We start from the raw sequence: 23,936 nt of genomic DNA, 5'->3' as shown, positions 1-23,936 counted from the left end.
TGCGTATGCGTCCCGGACGAACTACTATTCACGAGTCAGCCTATGATTAGCGAGCCCATGTTTATACGAAAATATCCCTATGATTTCCGAAATCTACGATTCCCGAGAACTACGAAAAATGAGGGACCACTGTAGTTGTTTATTTCCCAGAAAATTGGCATAAAAAACACTGTTGTAAGTCGAGTGGTCGTAAGTCGAGCAGGTCGTAAGTCGGATGGTAGGAGTAGGGGTTACCAGCCCTTTGTTCCTGGCATTTTAGTCGCCTCTTACAACACGCATGGCTTACGGAGGAAGAATTCTGTTCCACTTCCCCATGGAGGTAAGAGGAAATGAACAAGAACAAGAACTAGTAAGAAAATAGAAGAAAACCCAAAGGGGTGTGTATATATATATGCTTGTACATGTATGTGTAGTGTGACCTAAGTGTAAGTAGAAGTAGCAAGACGTACCTGAAACCTTGCATGTTTGAGACAAAAATGGACACCAGCAATCCTACCATTATGTAAAACAATTACAGGCTTTCGTTTTACACTCACTTGGCAGGATGGTAGTACCTCCCTGGGCGGTTGCTGTCTATCAGCCTACTCCTTTAAGGGGGTAAATATGCCGACAAAAATGAGATCACCAGTACTCAAAAATGTTGAGAAGTTATTATTGGTGTGGTTAAACGAGAAACAATTAGCAGGAGATAGTCTTATGCAATCGCTTATTTGTGAAAAGGCTAGGCAGTTGCATGACGATCTCGTAAAGAAATTGCATGCAACGAGTACTGATATTTGTGAATTTAAGGCCAGCAAAGGCTGGTTTGAGAGATTTAAGAACCGTAGTGGCATACACAGTGTGACAAGGCATGACGAAGCTGCCAGTTAGGACAAAATTGTAGCTACAAAATTCCTAAGTGAATTCAAGGAGTACAATACAGACTGAATAATTAAAACCTGAACAAGTGTTCAATTGTGACGAAACAGGCTTCTTTTGGAAGAAAATGCCAAAGGAGGGAAAGGGACTGCCAGGGCACAAGCCTATGAAAGACGGGCTGATGCTCATGTTTTGTAGTAATGCTAGTGGGGATTTCAAAGTGAAGTCGTTACTAGTGTACCATTCTGGAAAATCTCAGAGCGTTCAATAAAAACAATGTTATGAAGAGTAAATTGTGTGTGTTTTGGAAAGCTAATAATAAGGCACGGGTCACGAGGGAAATTTTCATCGAGTGGTTCAATGAAGTGTTTGGCCCTAGTGTGAAGAATTACCTCCAGGAAAATAAATGGAATCTCAAGTACCTCCTGCTAATGAACAGTGCACCTGCTCATCCTCCAAACTTGGATGACCTAATTCTGCAGGAGTTTGGGTTCATCACAGTAAAGTTCTTGCCCCCTAATACTACTCCTCTCCTCCAGCCCATGGACCAGGAGATCATTTCAAACTTTAAAAACTGTACACCAAAGCAATGTTTCAAAGGTGCTTTAATTGACCTCAGACACTCGCTTGACCCTAAGACAGTTTTGGAAAGATCACTTCAGTATCCTCCATTGTATAAGCCTATAAGGCTTGGGAAGGAGTGACTACCAGGGCTTTGAACTCTGCTTAGAGAAAATTGTGGCCAGTTAGTGTCCACAAGAGGGATTTTGAAGGGTTTGGGGCTGACCCTGATGAGCCTATGGCAGTTGTGGAATCTATTGTGGCATTGGGGAGGTCCATGGGGTTAAATGCGAGTTTGGAGGATGTGGAAGAGTTGGTGGAGGACCACAACGAAGAGCTAATACTGAGGAGCTGCAAGAGCTTCAGCTGGAACAGCAACAGACCGCAGCTCAGAATATTGCTGCAGAGGAGTAGGAAGAGAGATGGAAGACATTGCCTTCTTCAGAAATTAAGAAGATTTTTGAAATGTGGGGTAGGATGGAAAGATTTATGGAGAACCATTACCCTGACAAGGCTGTTGCAAGCCATATCAGCAACTTGTAAAGTGACCAAGTCTTGGCCCATTTTAGGGAAGTTTTAAAGATGCCAGAAATAGAGTTCACTGGACACTTTTTTTTTGTGAGACAGGGCTCGTTTGTCTCTGAAGCTGGTCCTAGTGGCATTAAGAAACAGAGTAGTAACCCCAGAAAAGGACTTGGTACCTGAGGTGTTGAAGGAAGGGGATTCCCCTTCCAAACAGTAAGTAATCCAGTCTCTCCCTTCCTCCAGTCTTCCATATACTAAGAGGAATTGCCAATAAAGGTAAGTGTTATGCTGTTATTGTTTCATTCATCATGTCCCATTCTATATTTCATGTAGAAAAAAATTTTTTTTTTAATACTTCTGGGTGTCTGGAATGGATTAATTGTATTTCCATTATTTCTTATGGGAAAATGGTTTCAAAAAATCGTCACTCTTGAAAATAGTCACACTTCCTGGGACGGATTAATTACAAAAAACGAGGGTCCATTGTAATAATAATAAGTTCCCTTGAAGCATGATGTAAGATGTGTGTCACTCCACTTCTGACAGTGCAGCTGATGGTGACATTTGATGAGAGTACACTGCCTTCACTATACAGTGGACCCCTGAAATTCATGAATGGCAAAACCGTTTTCCCCATAAGAAATAACGGAAATCCAATTAATCCGTTCCAGACACCCAAAAATATTAAAAAATATATTTTTTTTTTCAAATTAAATAAAGGTTTACATACAGAAAACAATGAGAAATCAAGTACATACATATATAAAATAATAATAACATTACACTTACCTTTATTGAAGACTTCTGGGTGGATGGAAGGTGGGAGGATGGTAGAGGAAGAAGGTACACTATTGTTTGGAAGGGGAATCCCCTTCCATAAAGACTTCAGGTACCAAGCCCTTTTCTGGAGTTACTTCCCTTCTTTGCTTTTTAATGGCACTGGGACCAGCTTGAGAGTCACTGGACCCCTGTTGCACTAAATATGTGTCCATAGAGCTCTGTTTCTTGTGTGTCTTTAAGATTTCCCTAAAATGGGACACAACATTGCCATTGTGCATATTGCCAACATGACCTGCAACAGCTTTGTCAGGGTGAAGTTCATCCATGAATGTTTGCACTTCAGTCCACTTTGCACAAATGTCGTTAATCTTTGAAGAAGGCACCTTCCTCCATTTCTCTTTCTCCTCCTCTGAAGCAGTTTCCTGAGCTGTGGTCTGTTGCTGTTGCAGATGAAGCTCTTGCAGCTCTGTAGTGGTTAGCTCTTCATCGTGGTCCTCCACCAACTCTTCCACATCCTTGAAACACATCCAACCCCTTGGAATTCCCCAGTGCCACAATACTTTCCACAACTGGCATAGGCTCCTCAGGGTCACCCCCAAACCCTTCAAAATCCCTCTCTTGTACACATTGTGGCCACAATTTTCTCCAAGTAGAGTTCAAAGTCCTGCAAGTCGCTCCCTCCTAAGCCTTACCTATAAAGTTTATGCAATGGAGGATATTGAAGTGATCTTTCCAGAACTCTCTTAGGGTCAGTTGAATGTCTGAGATCACTTCAAAGCTCTTTTGAAGCACTGCTTTGGTGTACAGTTTTTTTCAAGTTTGAAATGACCTGCTGGTCCATGGGCTGGAGGAGAGGAGTGGTATTAGGGGGCAAGAACTTCACTGTGATGAAACAAAACTCCTGCACCATTTGCTCTTCCAAGTCTGGAGGATGAGCAGGAGCATTGTCCATTACTAGGAGGCACTTGAGTTCCAATTTATTTTCCAGGAGGTATTTCTTCACACTAGTGCCAGAGTTCCAATTTATTTTCCAGGATGTATTTCTTCACACTAGTGCCAGAGTTCCAATTTATTTTCCAGGAGGTATTTCTTCACACTAGTGCCAAACACTTAATTAACCCTTTCAGGGTCCCCAGGCCCTCTCTGAGACTTGTTCTCAGGGTCCCCAAGTTTTAAAAAAAAATTATTTTTTCTTACGTAAAGATAGAGAATCTTTTCCTGATCATCATGACACCAAAAGTATGAAATTTGATGGAAAGCTTGCAGAATTATGCTCTCGCGAAGTTAGCGATCTCGACGATGTTTACACATCGGCGATTTTGCCCACTTTGAGACCTATTTTCGGCCAATTCCAGTGTAATAGTCGACAAAAATCATAACTATTTCACTAGAACTCCATTTTTTCTGTCGAATGAGTACAAGAAACCACCCATTTACCGATTTCAACTATCCAATACAGTGGTCAGAATTTAGCGATTTTGCCAATTTCACACAAATTTCAAAAGATGCCAATTTCTGAATAGGGTCCAGAATAAACAAGAAAGACATTCCTGGCACTAAAATAACATTTCATAATTACTTTTTCTGTTCATTAGCTTCTAGTCCTGTGGTAAAAAGGGTGAGAATTAGTATGGAAATAAGAAAGATTTTGAAGGGTTTGGGGTCACGTCCCGTCTGGTGACCAATGACAATGTTATGGTGCCCCTCTTACATTCTTTTGCTCTCCACTTTGAATTTTTATTCTCACAAAAAAAATAGAAGATTTACTGTTATGCAGACTACTGCATTGGTGTAGAAATGGTATAAATATTGTGAAAGAATGTTAGGCTCACCAGTTGACGTGTATTGGGTGCATAGTTTTCTTTGTAAAACCAGTCAAAATCATCTCAATTTCTCTAATATGTCTTCCATTCTATAAAATGAGACCAGGAAAACTAGAATACAACAATAAATACCATACGAAAATACAGTGCAAAGTCGCTGTTTTAATCCAAAAACATGGTCAAAGTTTTTTTTTTCTCATTACGCACTGTGTGCTGCAGGATTTTTTTTATACCACGCACACTGACCACATAGACCCATTCTTTCATATGTACGCCTACCAGCTTTCTCTCGCTAGATTTGAGGGTGCTAGAATTTAGGCGTACTAGTACGTCAAAAACCCTGGTGCGTAAGCCATACTAGTACAGCCGAAACCCTGAAATGGTTAAATCTCTCAAACCAGCCTTTGCTGGCCTTAAAATCACAAACATCTGCACTTGTTGCAGGCATTTTCTTTACGAGATCGTCATGCAGCTGCCTTGCCTTTTCACACATTATCGACTACATAACACTATCTCCTGCTAACTGTTTTTGGATAATCCACAGCAACAATAACCTCTCCACTTCTTTGAGGATTTGCGATCTCTTTTTTTGTCAGCATATCTTCCCCTTTTGCAACAACAGTTTCTTCAATTTCATTTCCCATCGCCACGAACGAAGTGATGGTTGAATGGTGTTTCTCATATATCCTGGCAAGTTCTGAAACACACTCCACTTTCATATTTTTCAATGATTTCTTTCTTGAATTCGATTGTGTTTCTCACTTTCTTTACCAGAAGGCTGGCACTAGCTTTCTTTGGACCCATAGTGACTTATTTAGCAGTTGCATGCACAAAAATAATGGATTATTATGAAATATATCGTATAAACCTGTAGAGTGATGGTCACTTGATGATAAACAATGGCACAATGAGTGTGAATGGTGCGGGAGACTGGCTTTGTGTGTGCACTGACGGTGGGATGCTGGTCGGACGTGTACCAGACATTCGCCGAATCACGAGGCCAATCATGAACCGCGAGGCTATATTTTGCCGAAAAAAGTTGCCGAAAGTGGGGTTTCACGAAAGTCGCGGCTGCCGAAAGGGGTGGGGGGTTCACTGTATTTGTTTCCGTTGTTACAAACAAACATGTCTGTCTGTCTCTTTCAGTCTGCTTGTCTCTCTTGTCTCAGAGAGTTGCTCATGATCCAACTGGTATTACACACAATCATGTCTGCTTCCTGAACAAGTGAAAATGTGTATTACTTGACAGCTGCCAGTCATGTTTATTATGCATTATATCGACAAGCATAGTATAGCACTTTGTCTGGATTTTATGGGTTATCCTTCGTAATTTACACTATAATTGTATTTATGTATGTGTTTCTGTGAGACAGAAAAAGAGATAGACAGAAGATAGATACAGACAAACGGAGATAAAATCAGCCATTCAGCCAGCCGTCGGCCAGCCAGCCTGCTGAACATGTATTACATGTTCCAGATTTGTTTCATTTTACTTAGGGCATAAGTTATAGGACATTCTGGCAGGATGACACTATCAGTGGTACCAAAATTGAAAGGGTGTTGCACAAATGTTGCACGGGATATTGTTGAGGTTTTTGAAATTTCCGTGACCACTTGTGGCCACTTCCACCTCAGAGCCACTAAACTCGGGGTCAACATCACTTTCCTCTTAAAAGGGGAGTGTTAGTACAACATGACATCAGTAAATCCTTGGTGTTTGCCGCGCTGTTTGCTCTAGCTGGCGCTTGATTAAACTGGTGCTCCCACAAGGTACTAAGTGGTCCCAGATTTTTCTAATACTGCACACAGTGAGGGTTAAGACTCGTTCTGAGCTGACCAGGCATCTCGGGCCAATCGTGCCAAATTTGGAGGCAGGAAAAATAAAACGTAGATCTACGTTTGGAGCGCTAGCGGTAAGAATGTAGATCTACGTTTGGACAGTTAAGGGATTAACACAAAAACAAAATATCTGAAATGGTAGGGAATCATTTTCTGAAGGTAGTGACACCAAAAGTATGAAATTTGGTGGAAAACTTATGGAATTGCCCAAATACAAAGTTAGCAGTCTGGGCACAATTTACGCATCGGCGATTTTGCTGACTTTGAGTACTATTGTAAGTCATTTCTTTTAATCCAGTCAACCATTTTGCTAGTGTGCCTTCTGTTATATTGATTGAGCTCAAGAAACTGCCCAGTTTTACACAAAATTAAAAGAAATACCAATTTAATATTAGTGTACTAAAACATTTCCTCTTCATTAATCACATCCCTATGCCTCTCCTATATCATAGTTGCTTTTTATTTTGAATTCATAATCACACAAAAATAGAGGATTTACTCTACATCCTAGATGATACAGTATAGCTAGGAATGATTGGACATGGTTTACAGTATCCCAGTAATTGAATCAGCCCTATTAAAAACCCATAAAACAGACTGTGAAGTGTGGGGGGGGGGGCTTTATCCATCCTTAGGAAAATTGGAAAAAATAAAACTTTTCCTTTACTTTTAGCCTATTTTTCAAGCTACTTCTGGTCCTGAAATTAACCATCATCTTCCATTCTATCAAATGATACCAAGAAACAGCCAATAGAACCATAAAAAACATCCTAGAAAACAACTCCAATTTGCTATTTTAAACCAGATGTATGGTCAGTCTTGCTTTCCCCATTATGCATTGCATGGGGCACGATTTTTTTTTTTGTGCTAAGTATCCATATTGCACAGACCCACTTTCTTATATCTAGGCCAAAATTTACTACTCACAGCTTATCTGAGTGAGCTGAGCTTATGACACAACAATGCGAGGGACCTTGGCCTCAGTGATGTAGTTTTACGAGACAGCCACTGAAAGGTTAAATGAGATATGGCTGTTTAGTCATGGTCTTAGGTTTTATTCATTACATGACATATTGTCAAGAATCCAATATTTGTACTTGATTAAGCACCATTTTTTTTTTTATCATATAAATGTGAGTTCTTCGTTCAAAGAATTTTTGATTGTGTTGATTAACAAATAACACAGTTCTTACAGGTTATGGTGGAAGCAAAGTGGAAATGCATACAAGCATACATCACACACTCCCTTCATACTCAACTGGTCTGCCCACTGCACCCCAACCCCAGGTGAGGAAACCTTTATCTTCTCAGTTTTAAGATCATTATTATTATTGTTGAAATAGTTATTAAGTGCTGCCATAATGTAATCATTTATTCAAAGAAAGATTGTGTAAAGATGTGCTGAGGCTATACAGGCCAAAGAATGATGTAAGCTGCAATAATAGTGTAGCACTGAATAATATCAGTTGTGCCCATATTTGTTGTTCATGGAGGAAAAGTTTGTTTTATTAGTGCTATTTATACATATATTTAACACTAATAAGACATTTAAATAACCCTTCGTTGCCATTTACATACACTCCAATAATTATGAAAACTTTCTAGTTTATAAAGTACTTCACAGTAGAAAAGAATAAGTAACAAATTCATACAATGGAAAAAAAAATGCAGGTATGGGAAGATCAGAGTTATGGAGCTTAAGTTAGCATACTTTATTTTGTTTTTATGCAGAAAACAATACCTACACATTCCCAGAGACAACATATTAGGGAAACAATTCTTTAACTAGGACTTTGACCTGAGTGGTGGTTTATTTTTCTTGCTACTGCTGCTCTTCAACTCCTTGTGTATACAGTATCTTACATGTTTATGTTATGTCTTCTGCATATGTAAGTTAGGCTCAGACCCATTTAGCAAAACATGGTAACTTAAGCTTCATAGCTCTGGTGTTCCCATACCTGCACATTTCTCTGGTGTGTGAATTTGGTGCTTATTCTTTTGTGTTGTGCGGTGTTTTGTATGATAATGTTTTGTAATTATTCGAGCTTATGTTTGAGTATAAATAGTTATGAAGGATTATTTAATTTTGTTAGCTTAATTGTATAAATGTGCATTTATAAATTAATTTACTTAAAGGAAAGTTTTTATATAATGTGTTCATAAATATGCTTGTAGAGTTCAGCACTGGTAAGCCAGTAGTCACTGTTGCCATGTCCCACCATAGAGCCAGCACCTACCCTACCTTCACCAGTGTTCTTAACCCTTAAACTGTCCAAACGCAGATCTACGTTTTTACCACTAGCGCTCTGAACGTAGATCTACATTTATTTTTTTATTTTTTTGCATTTTTTTATTGGGAAAATCAAGGTCGGATTGCTACCGGTGCAAACATAGATCTACGCTTGGACAGTAAAAGGGTTAAATACCATAGTGTTAGCCTGCCCATTCAATTAAGCAAGCACAAATGACTGGGCCACTTTATAACAACAACTCTTGTCAGGTGATTTTTCAATACTACCACAACAGCATAAGAACCTTTGTTTTGTATTGCATTTTTCTTGCATTACTCTTGCATCAATATTCTTTTCCTAAATTTATTCCTTAACCCTCTTTCCACAGTATCAACTATATTACTGTGTTTTCTATAGATGATTCTGACGATGATTTTTTCTGCATCCTTGTCCCAGTACTAGCTTCACTGGCTAGAAAATGGCCCAGTTTCCTTTTGAAAGATGTTTAGGGTCAGTTGATTTTCCTTGGAACAGTATTTGATGGGAGGAATTTTGTACTTTCTTATGTAGAGCACTAAATTTCATATAAAAATGTTTTGTCTTACAGTTTCGTGTTGAAACTTTTCATAGCCCCTTTCACTTTCATAGCCCCTGAAATTAAAAGAGCTGACAGTGTCACAATTAAAAAAAAAATATCTTCTGAAATGGTAGAAAATCTTTATGAACTAATGACTCCAGAAATGCAGAATTGATGGAAAGCTTACAGAATTACACAGGTGCAAAGTTGGTGGTTTGCGTGCAGTTTAACCCTTACACTGTCCTAACATAGATCTACGTTCATTCGCGTAGCGCTCCAAACGTAGATCTACATTTTATTTTAAATTTAAAGCGTGTAAAATAAAACGTAGATCTACTTTCGGAGCGCTACGCGAGTGAATGTAGATCTACGTTTGGACAGTTTAAGTGTTACACATTGACATTTTCATCCACCTGGGTCATATTTTAAGCCAATGCTTAGTTTAACCTAATTATTAGCTATTTCGTTAGTGTGCTTTCTGTCCTGTCAATATCAGTTGACCACAAGAAACTTTCCACTCAAGTAGCAGACTTACTCTGTAATGTGAGCAGAATTTGGCCAATTTTTACACAAAATTAAAAAAAATCAAATTGAAAACAGTCCTAATTAAACACTTCATATTTCAGCAACTAAAGCAATCTTTCCTTTTCACTACTCATGTTCCCCAGGCTTCTTCTAAATAACACTTACCTTCCATTTTGAATCCATCATCATAAAATATACTAAAGTTTTATCTTATTCCTCAGATTAATAAAATACAGTATAGCCAAAAAAGATTGATCATGGTTTTGGCTATCTTAGTAATTGAAGCAGATCTAGTAAAAACCCATAAAACAGACTGGGGAGGGAGGGGGTTCAGTTGCTAGGGGAGCTTTAACCTTCCTCAGGAAAATCGGCAAAAATCTAATACAGTGGTACCTAGAGTTTTGAACAGCTCCCAACTCGAACAGTTATGTAAGTGTATTTTTTGGGGCTCTGAAACAGACTAATCTAATTTACATTATTCCTTATGGGAACAAATTCATTCGGTGTCGACACTCGAACATCCTTCTGGAATGAATTAAATTCGAAACTCGAGGTACCACTATTTCTGCCACTTAAAGTCCTGTTTCGAACTACTTGTGACCTGAAATTTTCTAAAATCATTTTTATTTCGGTAGTATGTCCTCCAGTCTGTCAATACCAAGAACAGTCAATGAGATCTTGTCAGAGTCACTATTTTAAACCAAATGCAAGGTCATAAGGTTGCTTTTCCCATCGTGCACTGTCTGGGGCATTTTTTTTTTATGTATAGTGTATATATTTTGCGCACTCACCTTTCTTTCATTACTAAGCCAAAACCCACTTGCAGCATATTTTAGGGATCTATTCTTAACCCTTTCATTGTTAGGACCTCAAATTTAGGTGTGTTGACAGTTACAATATAAAAAAAATTGAAATTATTATTTTTTTAAGGTAATGATACTAAAAATATGAAATTTGATGGAAAGACTTTTGGAATTATACTTGTTCAAAGTTAGTGGTCAGAGTGCAGTTTACATGTTAGCGGTTTTGCCCACTTTGATTCCCATTTTAAGTCAATTTCATTGCTCGGTTTGACCAAATTCTTAGCTAGTTTGCTAGTGTGTCTTCCATTTAATTGATTGAGCACAAGAAACCACCCACTCAACTATCAGAACTACCCTATATAATGCTGAGAAGTCATCCAAATTTAACAATACACTATTGTCTGTGATGTAGATCTGCATGATAAACAGTGAAGGGGTTACATGTATTTATTCTCCTGTTGCTACAATACAGCGGAACCTCGGTTTTCGTTTTTAATTCGTTCCAGAAAGTCTGACGAAAACCGAATTCAACGAAAACTGAAGATTATGATTCCCACCAAGGCAGGGTGGCCCGAAAAAGAAAAACTTTCACCATCATTCACTCCATCACTGTCTTGCCAGAAGGGTGCACACTACAGTTTTTAAACTGCAACATTAACACCCCTCCTTCAGAGTGCAGGCACTGTACTTCCCATCTCCAGGACTCAACCCTGAATCCCTTCATAAATGTTATGCTCACACTCCAACAGCACGTCAAGACCAGTCTCCATTCACTCCTATCCACGCTCACGCATGCCTGCTGGAAGTTACCTCCTTTACCCCCTCCCTCCAACCCTTCCTAGGCCGACCCCTACCCCGCCTTCCTTCCACTACAGACTGATACACTCTTGTAGTCATTCTGTTTCGCTCCATTCTCTCTACAGAACCACCTCAACAACCCTTCCTCAGCCCTCTGGACAACAGTTTTGGTAATGCATGATAAACAGTGAAGGGGTTACATGTATTTATTCTCCTGTTGCTACAATACAGCGGAACCTCGGTTTTCGTTTTTAATTCGTTCCAGAAAGTCTGACGAAAACCGAATTCAACGAAAACTGAAGCAATATTTCCCACAAATAACGTAAATCCAGTTAATCTGTTCCAAATACCCAAAAGTATTAACAAAAAATACATTTTATAGAGAATAACTCTAGTTTTACATACAGAAAACAATGAGAAATAAATATAAAGAACTAATGAAATGGACAAGTGAACATTTAACATAACTTTTACCTTTATTGAAGACTTGTTGGCATATGGAAGACAGTGAGGAGGGGAGAGGGAGGAGAGGTTCTCTCTCCCACCATCACTACCACCCTCTACCTCTACCACCATCTACCTCTACCACCATCTACCTCTACCACCATCTACCTCTACCACCATCTACCTCTACCACCCTCTACTACCATCACAACCACTACCACTGCCTACCACCATCACAACCACTACCACCCTCTACCACCATCACAACCACTACCACCCTCTACTACCATCACAACCACTACCACCCTCTACCACCATCACAGCCAGTACCACCATTGCAGCCACTACCACCCTCTACCACCATCACATCCACTATCACCCTCTACCACCATCACATCCACTATCACCCTCTACCACCATCACATCCACTATCACCCTCTACCACCATCACATCCACTATCACCCTCTACCACCATCACAACCACTATCACCCTCTACCACCATCACAACCACTACCACCCTCTACCACCATCACAACCATTACCACCCTCCACCAACAAGAAACAAAACCAGACTGACTCAGAACACGTGGGATGCTTTGTGTGGGCGTGGGATGACACGTTTGGTGAACCACTGTCAACTTGACGAAAACCGAGGTGATGAACGAAAACTGGGACAAAATTTTGACGAAAAGTCGTTGAAAAACGAATTCAGCGAAAACCAGGGCAAACAAAAACCGAGGTTCCACTGTATTTGTAAAACTAAGAAAATTATTTTATTAACTTTAAATAAATTTTGAACTGTACTGTATATTCAAACTACATTTAAAGTACATATATTCAGGTGCTCCTGGAGTAGTGAGCAAGGTAAAATTTATGAAGGGATTTAGAGAAAGCTGAACTTGAGTCCTGGAGGTGGGCAGTACAATCCCTAGAGTACCTGCTCTCTGAAGGAGGTGTAAGGATGTTGGAGTCATAGGGTAGTTGGGATTGTGATGTCAGCATACCCTTGGGAAGTCAGTGATGATGAATGTGTTTCCTTGTGTCACCCTGCCTTGTAGGAGATAGCTGTTGAGATAAAAAATAATTTTTCCTACAACAAACATGAAATGTTAATTTTAATACACACAAACTGAAAAAGGCATGCACAATTAAATGACACTTACTTTTATTGAAGATCTGGTGATGATTGATGGGATGGGAGGAGGGGAGAGAGTGTGTTAGTGTTTAGAAGGGGAATCCCCTTCCATTAGGACTTGAGGTAGTAAGTCCTTTTCTGGGGTTACTTCCCTTCTTCTTTTAATGCCACTAGGGCCAGCTTCAGAGTCACTGGACTTCTTTCGCACAAGATATCTGTCCATAGTGGCCTGTACTGACCATATCTCACCAAGGCAGAGTGACTCAAAAAGATAAATGAAGGTTTGTCATTTTAAATTTAGTAATATATACAAGAGAATTGGTTACTAGCCCCTTGCTCCTGGCATTTTAGTTGCCTCTTACGACATGTAGGATGACCAGGGGCATTGTCTAACACCAGGAGGCACTTAAGTTCTAATTTCTTTTCAGTTAGGTAATTTTTCACATTGGGGGCAAATGCATGGTGTAACCAGTTATAGAAAAATTCCCTAGTGACCCATGCCTTACTGTTTGCCCTCCACAGCACACACAAATTATCCTTGAGGACATTCTTTTGCCTGAACGCTCTGGGAGTTTCAGAGTGATACACTAATAAAGGCTTCACTTTGCAATCACCAGTAGCATTGGCACACATCAACAAAGTAAGCCTGTCTTTCATAGGCTTATGTCCTGGGAGTGCCTTTTCCTCCTGAGTAATGTAGGTCCTGCTTGGCATTTTCTTCCAGAACAGGCCTGTTTCATCACAATTAAACACTTGTTCAGGTTTCAGTCCTTCAGTTTCTATGTACTCCTTGAATTCCTGCACATATTTTTCAGCCGCTTTGTGGTCCGAACTGGCAGCCTCACCATGCCTTATCACACTATGGATGCCACTACGCTTCTTAAATCTCTCAAACCAACCTTTGCTGGCCTTAAATTCACTCACATCATCACTAGTTGCAGGCATTTTTTTAATTAAATCGTCATGCAACTTCCTAGCCTTTTCACATATGATCGCTTGAGAGACGCTATCTCCTGCTATCTGTTTTTCATTTATCCACACCAATAAGAGTCTCTCAACATCTTCCATCAATTGCGATCTTTGTTTCGAAAACACAGTTGAACCTTTGGCAAGAACAGCTTCCTTGATTGTCTTTCTGGTGCCCACAATAGTAGCGATGGTTGATTGGGGTTTCTTGTACAGCTTGACTAGGTCGGCTATACGCACTCCACTTTCATACTTATCAATTATCTCTTTCTTCATCTCTATAGTAATTCTTACCCTTTGAGGTGTAGGGTTGGCACTAGAAGCTTTCTTGGGGCCCATGGTCACTTATTTTCCAGAAACAGCACCGAAAATACTGTAATAATACGAAATATTCCGAGTGTATGCTTGGATGTTACCGCGGAGGCTGGCTGGTAAACAATGGGACGGAGCGGCACATGTGAGGCTGGCTGAGGGCACATTGGACGCGTCTCGGACGAAAATCGGTATGCGGGTTTTTAATCGGTATGCGGGGCAAAAATTTTGCGATAAAAGTAATCGTTATGCGGAAAAATCGCTATGCGATGCCATCGTTATGCGGGGGTCCACTGTACAAGAGAATTGGTTACTAGCCCCTTGCTCCTGGCATTTTAGTTGCCTCTTACGACATGCATGATTTATGGAGGAAGAATTCTGTTCCACATTCCCATGGAGATAAGCGGAAATAAACAAGAACAAGAACTAGGAAGAAAATAGAAGAAAACCCAGAGGGTTTGTATATACAGTGAACCCTTGGTTTTCGTGTTCAATCTGTTCCAGAGCGACCAGCGAAAACGGAAACCATTTTCCCCATAAGAAATAATGTAAATCAAATTAATAACCAAAAAAAAAAAAATTTTTTTTGACCTTAGCTAGATATACATGCACGAAAGAATGAACATTCAACATGACACTTACCTTTATTGACTTCTGTTGTTGATGGATGGAAGACAAGGAGGAAGGGAGAGGGAAGAGGTTATTCTTTGGAAGGGGAATCCCCCTCCATAAGGGCTGTAGGTACCAAGTCCTTATCCTGGGTCACTTCCCTCCTTTGCTTTTGAATGCCACTTGGACCAGCTTGAGAGTCACTGGACCCCTGTCGCACAAAATATCTGCCCAGATAGGTCTGTTTCTGGCGTATCTTTAAGATTTGCCTAAAATGGGACATGTCATTGTCATTGTAAAAGTCAAAAGCATGGATTGCAACAGCTTTCTCAGGGTGATGCTCCTGCACAAATGAGTGCACTTTAGTCCACATTGCACAAATCTCCTTAATCTTTGAAGAAGGCACCTTCTTCTATCTCTCTTCCTCTTCTGAAGCAATTTCCTGAGCTGTGGTCTGTTGCTGTTGCAGGTGAAGCTCTTGAAGCTCATCAGTGGTTAGCTCTTGATTGCAGTCCTCCACCAACTCTTCCACATCCTTGCCATTCACATCCAACCCCTTGAATTCCCCAATGCCACAGTTGATTGCACAACAGGTGTAGGGTCAACAGGGTCAGCCTCAAACCCTTCAAAACCCTTCTTTTGGACACAATCTGGCCACAGTTTTTCCCAAGCAGAGTTCATTGTCCTGGAAGTCACTCCCTGCCAAGCCTTATCTATAAGGCTTATGCAATAGTGGATATTGAAGTGATTCTTCCAGAACTCTCTTAGGGTTAATTCAGAGTCCGAGGTTATGCCAAAGCACCTTTAAAACATTGCTTTGGTGTACAGTTTTTTGAAGTTTGCAATGATCTGCTAGACCATGGGCTGGATGAGAGAAGTGGTGTTAGGAGGCAAGAACTTCTGTTACAAAACTGAATTCCTTAGACAATTGGTCTTCCATGTCTGGAGGATGAGCAGGAGCATTGTCCATTAGCAGGAGGCACTGGAGTGGCAACTTATTATCCAGGAGGTATTTCTTCACACTCGGGGCCAAACACTGCATTGAACCATTCCAGGAAAATTTCCCTTCTGACCCATGCCCTACTGTTAGCCTTCCACATCATACACAATTTACTCTTGACAACACTTTTTCTTGAACACACTGGGATTTTCAGAGTGATACACCAGTAAAGGCTTCACTTTGAAATCCCCACTAGCATTACCACACATAGGCTTGTGTCCTGGGAGTGCCTTTTCCTCATGCGTGATGTATGTCCTCTTTGGCATTTTCTTCCAAAACAGGCCTGTTTTGTCACAATTGAACACTTGTTGGGGTTGGAATTCTTCAGCCTCTGTATAACCTTTGAATTCCTGCACAAATTATTCTGCTACTTGTTTGTCTGAACTGGCACCCTCACCATGCCTTACAACACTGTGCATGCCACTTCCCTTCTTGAATTTTTCGAACCAGCTTTTGCTGGCCTTAAATTCACCAACATCACCAGCAGGCAGTTTCTTTCTGAGATCGTCGTGCAGCTGCATTGCCTTTTGACAGATTATCAACTGCACAACACTGTGTCCTGCTAACTCTTTCTCTCTGATCTGCACCAACAACAATTTCTCCACTTCTTCAGTTGTTTGGGATCTCTGTTTGGTTATTGCATTCACTCCTTTTGCAACATCAACTTCCAAGATTTCTTTTATCTTTGCCACAATGGAGCTGATCATTGATGGCACCTTCCCATGCATCCTGCCGAGTTCGGCTATGTGTATGCCACTGTCATATTTTTGAATGATTTCTTTTTTCATTTCTACTGTGTTCCTCACTTTCTTTACCAAAGGACTGGCACTAGGAGGTTTCTTTTGGGCCATGGTGGCTTGTTTAGCAGTCAGGCACAATAAACAAGTGCCGAAAACAATGGATTATTACAGAATGTTTCATTTGACCTAGCAGGATATGTTCACTCACTGAGAAACAATGCGACACTGCCTGAGAATGCATGTGGGAGGCGGCTTTGTCTGTGCGCTGGGCACTGGATAGGTTCCGTACCATCGACAAAAATGGAGGAAATTGACAAAAAAAGTCGATGAAAACGGAAATCGGCGATAATGGAGATTGATGAAAAGGGAGGGGTCCACTGTATATGCTTGTGCATGCATGTGTAGTGTGACCTAAGTGTAAGTAGAAGTAGCAAGATGTACCTGAAATCTTGCATGTTTATGAGAGAAAAAAGACACCAACAATCTTATCATGGTAAACAGTCACAGGTTTCCATTTCACATTCACTTCGCAGGACGTTAGTACCTCCCTGGGTAGTTGCTGTCTACCAGCCTACTACCTTTTCAAATAAATAATTACTTTACCCCTAGGTAGTAGGTTGGTAGACAGCAGATGCCCAGGGACGTATTACTGTCCTGCCAAGTGAGTGTAAAACAGAAACCTGCAATCGTTTTACATGATGGTAAGATTGCTGGTGTCTTTGTTCTGTCTCATAAACATGCAAGATTTCAGGTATATCTTGCTACTTCTACTTACACTTAGATCACACTGCACACATATGTACAGTGAACCCCCTGATTACATCATCAGATTTTATAATATTTGGAATAAGTAACTTTTTTTTTTGTCAAAATATTGGCTCTGTCACTGTCATTGAACTTAGTATTAGTCATTCGTCCCGAACATGTCCGTGCGGCCCAAGAGGTCTGACACACCATTCACAGCCAGTGTGCCATTGGTTATCAGCCAGTGAGGATGTTCCCACATGTTCATACGAAATACAGTAGACCATTATTTAGCACGGTAGTTACGTTCCAGAAAATTCTGTGTTAGGTAAAATCGTGCTAAATGAACTGAAGAACTTATGGGGAAAATAGGGTTACGTTCCTGGGAGCCCCCAAAAAGCCAAACAACTTTTTTTTTTTAGACCAACAGATCTTACAAAAATAAAAGTGAACATGTAATTGTAGTTCATTGTTGTGATATATTACTGCAAAAGATTACAAATTCAATAGAAATAATAGTATTTCTTACCTTAAATTGCAGGTAATGGTGTGTGTGGATGATTGTGGAGAGAATGGATGTGGATGGTGTGGCCCTACTGGGTTGAGGTGGATGGTTGTTGGTTGTTGACAGAAGTGGATGGTAGAGGTTCTGGTACTGAAATCGATGGTTGTATTGGAGTGTGCATAAATTCTGTAATGGTTCTCAGGGCTGTTTTACCCTGCAATACATTATACAGCTGATGGTAAGGCATCATCAGCTGGTTTAGACCCCATTTCAAGGCACTGCTTCTAGATTTGTCAGGGTCTTCTTCAGTGGAAAAGTCTGCAACTTGACCAATAATATGGAAGTGCTCACATAACTGCTGCAATGTTAACTGTTTTTCTTCAGGTTCTTCTTCATCATCATCATCATCTTCTGTTATGTCCCTCCCTTGTATCTATGCATCGAGCTCTGCTAACATTTCCTCTGGACTCCTGTCTTCATCATCATCTTTTAAGAGCTCATTCACATTGTCTTCAAAACCATCACCTGGTAATCTCCTTGCTTGCTGAACAATTTCCTGAACCTGACTCTCAAGCAAGGGGAAACCAGTGAAAGAATTAACCACAGAAGGCCATAACTTTCCCTAGCCTGCATTTAAGGTTGATTGGGGCACTTTATTCCATGCAGTTCTAGCATAGCTGATAGCATCTGCAATGTTAAATTGATTCCAGAAGCTTGGTACTGCCAAGTTGGAATCAGAGTCCATTGATGCAACTAGTTTTTTCTTAACATTTTTTGTGTAGTTACACTTGAATGACTTAATAACTCCCTGATCTAGTGGTTGTATTAAAGATGTTGTATTTGGAGGTAAAAATACAACTTTTACATGTGGAGTCACATCCAGCAAAGCTTGTGGATGAGTACAGGAATTATCAAGAATGAAGAGAGCCTTGAATGCAAGGTTCTTTCTGTGCAGGTAAAACTTGACTTTAGGAATAAAGTGATGCTTAAACCAGTCAATAAATATTTCCTCTGTCATCCATGCTGACTGGTTTGACCTTCAAATTACTGGTAAGGTGTTTTTATCTACACATTTCAAAGCACGAGGATTCTTAGAGCGGTAAATAACCATGGGCTTACACTTGAAATCACCTGATGCATTACCGCAAAGGAGCAAGGTGAAGCGGTCCTTTGCTGCCTTGAAGCCTGGTGCACTCCTCTCTTGCTGACTGATATAAGTTCGTGTTGGCATTTTTTTTTTTCCAAAAAACACTTGTCTCGTCAGCATTAAACACTATGATGTAGCTCATAGGCACCCTCAGAAATATTTTTTTATTATTAACACATCGGCCAATTCCCACCAAGGCAGGGTGGCCTGAAAAAGAAAAATTTTCATCATCATTCACTCCATCAGTGTCTTGCCAGATGGATGCTTTACACTACAGTTATAAAACTGCAACATTAACACCCCTCCTTCAGAGTGTAGACGCAGTACTTCCCATCTCCAGGACTCAACTCCGGCCTGCCGGTTTCCCTGAATCCCTTCATAAATGTTATTTTGCTCACACTCCAACAACACGTCAAGTATAAAAAACCATTTGTCTCCATTCACTCTTATCAAATACGCTCATGCACGCTTGCTGGAAGTCCAAGCCCCTCGCACACAAACCCTCCTTTACCCTCTCCCTCCAACTCTTCCTAGGCCGACCCCTACCCTGCCTTCCCTCCACTACAGATTTATACACTCTAGAAGTCATTCTGTTTTGTTCCATTCTATCTACATGTCCAAACCACCTCAACAACCCCTTCTCAGCCCTCTGGATAATAGTTTTGGTAATTCCACACCTCCTAATTTCCAAACTATGAATTCTTTGCATTATATTCACACCACACATTGCCCTCAGACATGACATCTCCACTGCCTCCAGCCTTCTCCTCGTTGCAACATTCATCACCCATGCTTCACACCCATATAAGAGCGTTGGTAAAAACTATACTCTCATACATTCAATTTTTTCCTGCCATGGACAAAGTTCTTCGTCTCCACAGACTCCTAAGTGCACCACTCACCCTTTTCACCTTATCAGTTCTGTGATTCACCTCATCCTTCATAGACTCATCTGCTGACACGTCCACTCCTTTATACGTATTTGAAAACATTCACTTCCTCCATACTCTCTCCCTCCAATCTGATATCTAATCTTTCGTCACCGAATCTTTTTGTTATCCTCGTCACTTTACTCTTTCCTATATTCACTTCTAATTTTCTTCTTTTACTTACCCTACCAAATTCGTCCACCAACCTCTGCAACTTCTCTTCAGAATCTCCCAAAAGCACAGTGTCATCAGCAAAGAGCAACTGTAACAACTCCCACTTTGTGTTTGATTCTTTATCATTTAACTCCACACCTCTTGCCAAGATCCTAGCATTCACTTCTCTTACAACCCCATCTATAAATATATTGAACAACGACAGTGACATCACACATCCTTGTCTAAGGCCTACTTTTACTGGAAAATAATCTCCCTGTCTCATACATACTCTAACCTGAGCCTCACTATCCTCATAAAAACTCTTCATTGTTTTCAGTAACCTACCTCCTATACCATACACCTGCAAAATCTGCCACATTGCCCCCTATCCACCCTGTCATATGCCTTTTCTAAATCCATAAATGCCACAAAAACCTCTTTACCCTTATCTAAATACTGTTCACCTATGTGTTTCACTGTAAACACTTGGTCTACACACCCCCTGCCTTTCCTAAAACTTCCTTGTTCATCTGCTATCCTACTCTCTGTCTTACTTTCAATTCTTTCAATAATAACTGTACCATACACTTTTCCAGGTATACTCAACAGACGTATTCCCCTATAATTTTTGCACTCTCTTTTATCCCCTTTGCCTTTATACAAAGGAACTATGCATGCCCTCTGCCAATCCCTAGGTACCTTACCCTTTTCCATACATATATTAAATAATAGCACTAATCACTCCAAAACTATATCCCCTCCTGCTTTTAACATTTCTATCTTTATCCCATCAATCCCGGCTGCCTTACCCCCTTTCATTCTACCCACTGCCTCACGAACTTCTCCCACACTCACAACTGGCTGTTCCTCACTTGTACAAGATGTTATCCCTCCTTGCCCTATACACGAAATCACAGCTTCCCTATCTTCATCATGATTTAACAATTCCTCAAAATATTCCTTCCATTTTCCCGATACCTCTAACTCTTCATTTAACCCTTTCAGGGTCCAGAAGCCAAATTTCAAAGGGTGCACCCGTGTCCAAGAATTTTCAAAAAATAATTTTGTTATTTTTTCTTATGAAATGGTAGAGAATCTTTTTCTGAAGGTAATAAAACAAAAAGTACGAAATTTGATGGAAAATTGACGAAATTAGGCTCTCTCCAATTACTTCTATTCTATCAATTGAGCACAAGAATTTGCCAAGTCAACTGTTTCAACTACAAAATAAAGTGATCGTAAATTGGTAATTTGGCCAATTTAATGCAAAATTCAGAATACTCCAATTTCAAAATAGGGTCCAGAATAAACAATGCAGGCATTCCTGGTACTAAACTAACGTTTCCTCTGTTCATTAGTTACGTTTTCAGGCTTTACTAATGAATTACATTTTGATTTTTTATTTACATAATTAATTTTTATTCTAACCAAAAAATAGAAGATATACTGTTATGCAATATTGTAATAATTGTATAAATAATATCAGTACATTTGTGAACGTATATTAGACCCACCAGCAGGCGTGTATTAGACGGGTAAGGTCATTTGTTTACTCTTGAACATCGGCAAAAATTAAACATTTCCACTACTTTGAGCTCAGTTTCAGGTCATTTCCAGTACTAAAACCAATCAAAATCATCTCTATTTCTGTAATATGTCTTCCATTCTATCAAATGAGACCAAGAAATCGCAAATACAGCTATAAAAAACATACGAAAAAGCACTGCAAATTCGCTGTTTTAATCGAGAATTACGGTCTGTTTTTTTTCTCATGCACTATGTGCTGCAGGATTTGTTTTATGTGGTGCACACATACCATATAGATGTATTGTCTCATATCAAGGCCAAAATTTACCACTCACAGCTTATCAGAGTGAGCTGAGCTCATGACGTAGATCTACGGTTTGGACCCTCATTGTAAAGCTGTAGATCTACGGCACGAACCCTCAAGGGGTTAATAACTCTCCTCTCCTATTTTTAACTGTGAAATCCATTTGTTCCCAAGGCTTCCTCAACCTATTAATCTCACTCCAAAACTTTTTCTTATTTTCAACAAAATTTGTTGATAACATCTCACCTAGTCTCTCATTTGCTCTCTTTTTACATTGCTTCACCATTCTCTTAGCCTCTCTTTTTCTCTCCATATACTCTTCCCTCCTTGTATCACTTCTGCTTTGTAAAAACCTCTCATATGCTAACTTTTTCTCCCTTACTACTCTCTTTACATCATCATTCCATCATTTGCTCTTCTTCCCTCCCGCACCCACTTTCCTGTAACCACAAACTTCTGCTGAACACTCTAACACTACATTCTTAAACCTACCCCATACATCTTCGATCCCATTGCCTATACTCTCACTAACCCATCTATCCTCCAATAGTTATTTATATCTTACCCTAACTGCCTTCTCTTTTGTTTATACACCTTCACCTCTCTCCTACTTGCTGCATCTGTTTTTCTTGTATCCCATCTACCTTTTACTCTCACTGTAGGTACAACTAGAAAGTGGTCTGATATATCTGTGGCTCCTCTATAAACATGTACATCCTGAAGTCTACTCAACAGTCTTTTATCTACCAATACATAGTCCAACAAACTACTGTCATTACACCCTACATCATATCTTGTATGTTTATTTATCCTCTTTTTCTTAAAATACATATTACTTATAAATAAACCCCTTTCTATGCAAAGTTCAATCAAAGGGCTCCCATTATCATTTACACCTGGCACCCTAAACTTACCTACCACACCCTCTCTAAATGTTTCTCCTACTTTAGCATTTAGGTCCCTACCACAATTACTCTCTCACTTTGTTCAAAGGTTCCTATACATTCGCCTAACATCTCCGAAAATCTCTCTCCCTCCTCTATACTCCTCTCTTCTCCAGGTGCATACACACTTATCATGACCCACTTTTCACATCCGACCCTTATTTTAATCCACATATTCCTTGAATTTACACATTTATATTCACTCTTCTCCTTCCATAACTGGTCCTTCAACATTATTGCTATCCCTTTCTTAGCTCTAACTCTCTCCTCTACTCCTGACTTAATCCCATTTATTTCTCCCCACTGAAACTTGCCTACCCCCTTCAGCTTTTTTTCGCTTAGGGCCAGGACATCTAATTTCTTTTCATTCGTAACATCAGCAATCATCTTTTTCTTGTCATCCGCACTACATCCATACACATTCAAGCATCCCAGTTTTATAAAGTTTTTCTTCTTCTGATTTTTAGTAAATGTGTACAGGAGAAGAGGTTAGTAACTCATTGCTCCTGGCATTTTAGTCGCCTCATACGACGCACATGTGTTATGGAGGAAAGATTCTTTTCCACTTCCCCATGGACAATAGAGAGAGAAAAAAAAACAAGAACAATTTCCTGCAATTCAGCAGGAAAATCACTTGCTGTTGTATGATCAGTTCAAGCATTTTCACCAGGAAACTTAATATTATGTAACTTATTATGCAACTTTAAGGTGTGGAACCAACTTGTGCTTAACACACTTTTTCAGGCCTTTTTTCCTTATCACACACTGCTTTAAACAACTGTAAGGCCTTTTCCCTAATTAAGAGGAAATTAAGTGGTGCACCTTTCTTTGTCTTTTGTTCAGTCGACTCGAGCAACAAGTTTTCTGTTTTATTTACTTGTTGGGACCTACGTGTTATTCTTTTCATGAGATGACATCTTGGGTTATTCATTACACAAGCTCGTATATTCGCCTTGTTCTTTTTAATTGTACGAACTGAAGCTTCATTAAGGCCATAGGCCCTCACTATCTCCACCACACGTGATCCACTCTTAAGTTTGTCTAATATCTCAATTTTCTTCACAATTCCTAGACTTGAATGCTTAAACCTTTTCTTGTCACTTTCAGCAACACTTTTATGCTTACTGGGTGCCATCATTGCTTGGCAGATTT

The 23,936-nt window shown here is 39.9% G+C and overlaps 1 protein-coding gene across 1 annotated transcript in view; it reads left to right on the top strand.

The window, feature by feature from the left end:
• Positions 1-23,936, top strand: part of LOC138851027 (paired amphipathic helix protein Sin3a-like) — a gene marked incomplete at its 3' end in the record, with an annotated part of 156,944 nt that overhangs the window by 88,530 nt on the left and 44,478 nt on the right. The window contains 1 exon segment of the mRNA XM_070083798.1: positions 7,573-7,673. Within this exon segment, the coding sequence (XP_069939899.1) occupies positions 7,573-7,673 (101 nt within the window).

The sequence above is a fragment of the Cherax quadricarinatus genome, chromosome 10 (genome assembly GCF_038502225.1).
Source record: "Cherax quadricarinatus isolate ZL_2023a chromosome 10, ASM3850222v1, whole genome shotgun sequence".
NCBI lineage: Eukaryota > Metazoa > Arthropoda > Malacostraca > Decapoda > Parastacidae > Cherax > Cherax quadricarinatus.
The sequence above is the reverse complement of the archived record's forward strand: the minus strand, read 5'-3'. Positions and strand labels throughout refer to the sequence as shown.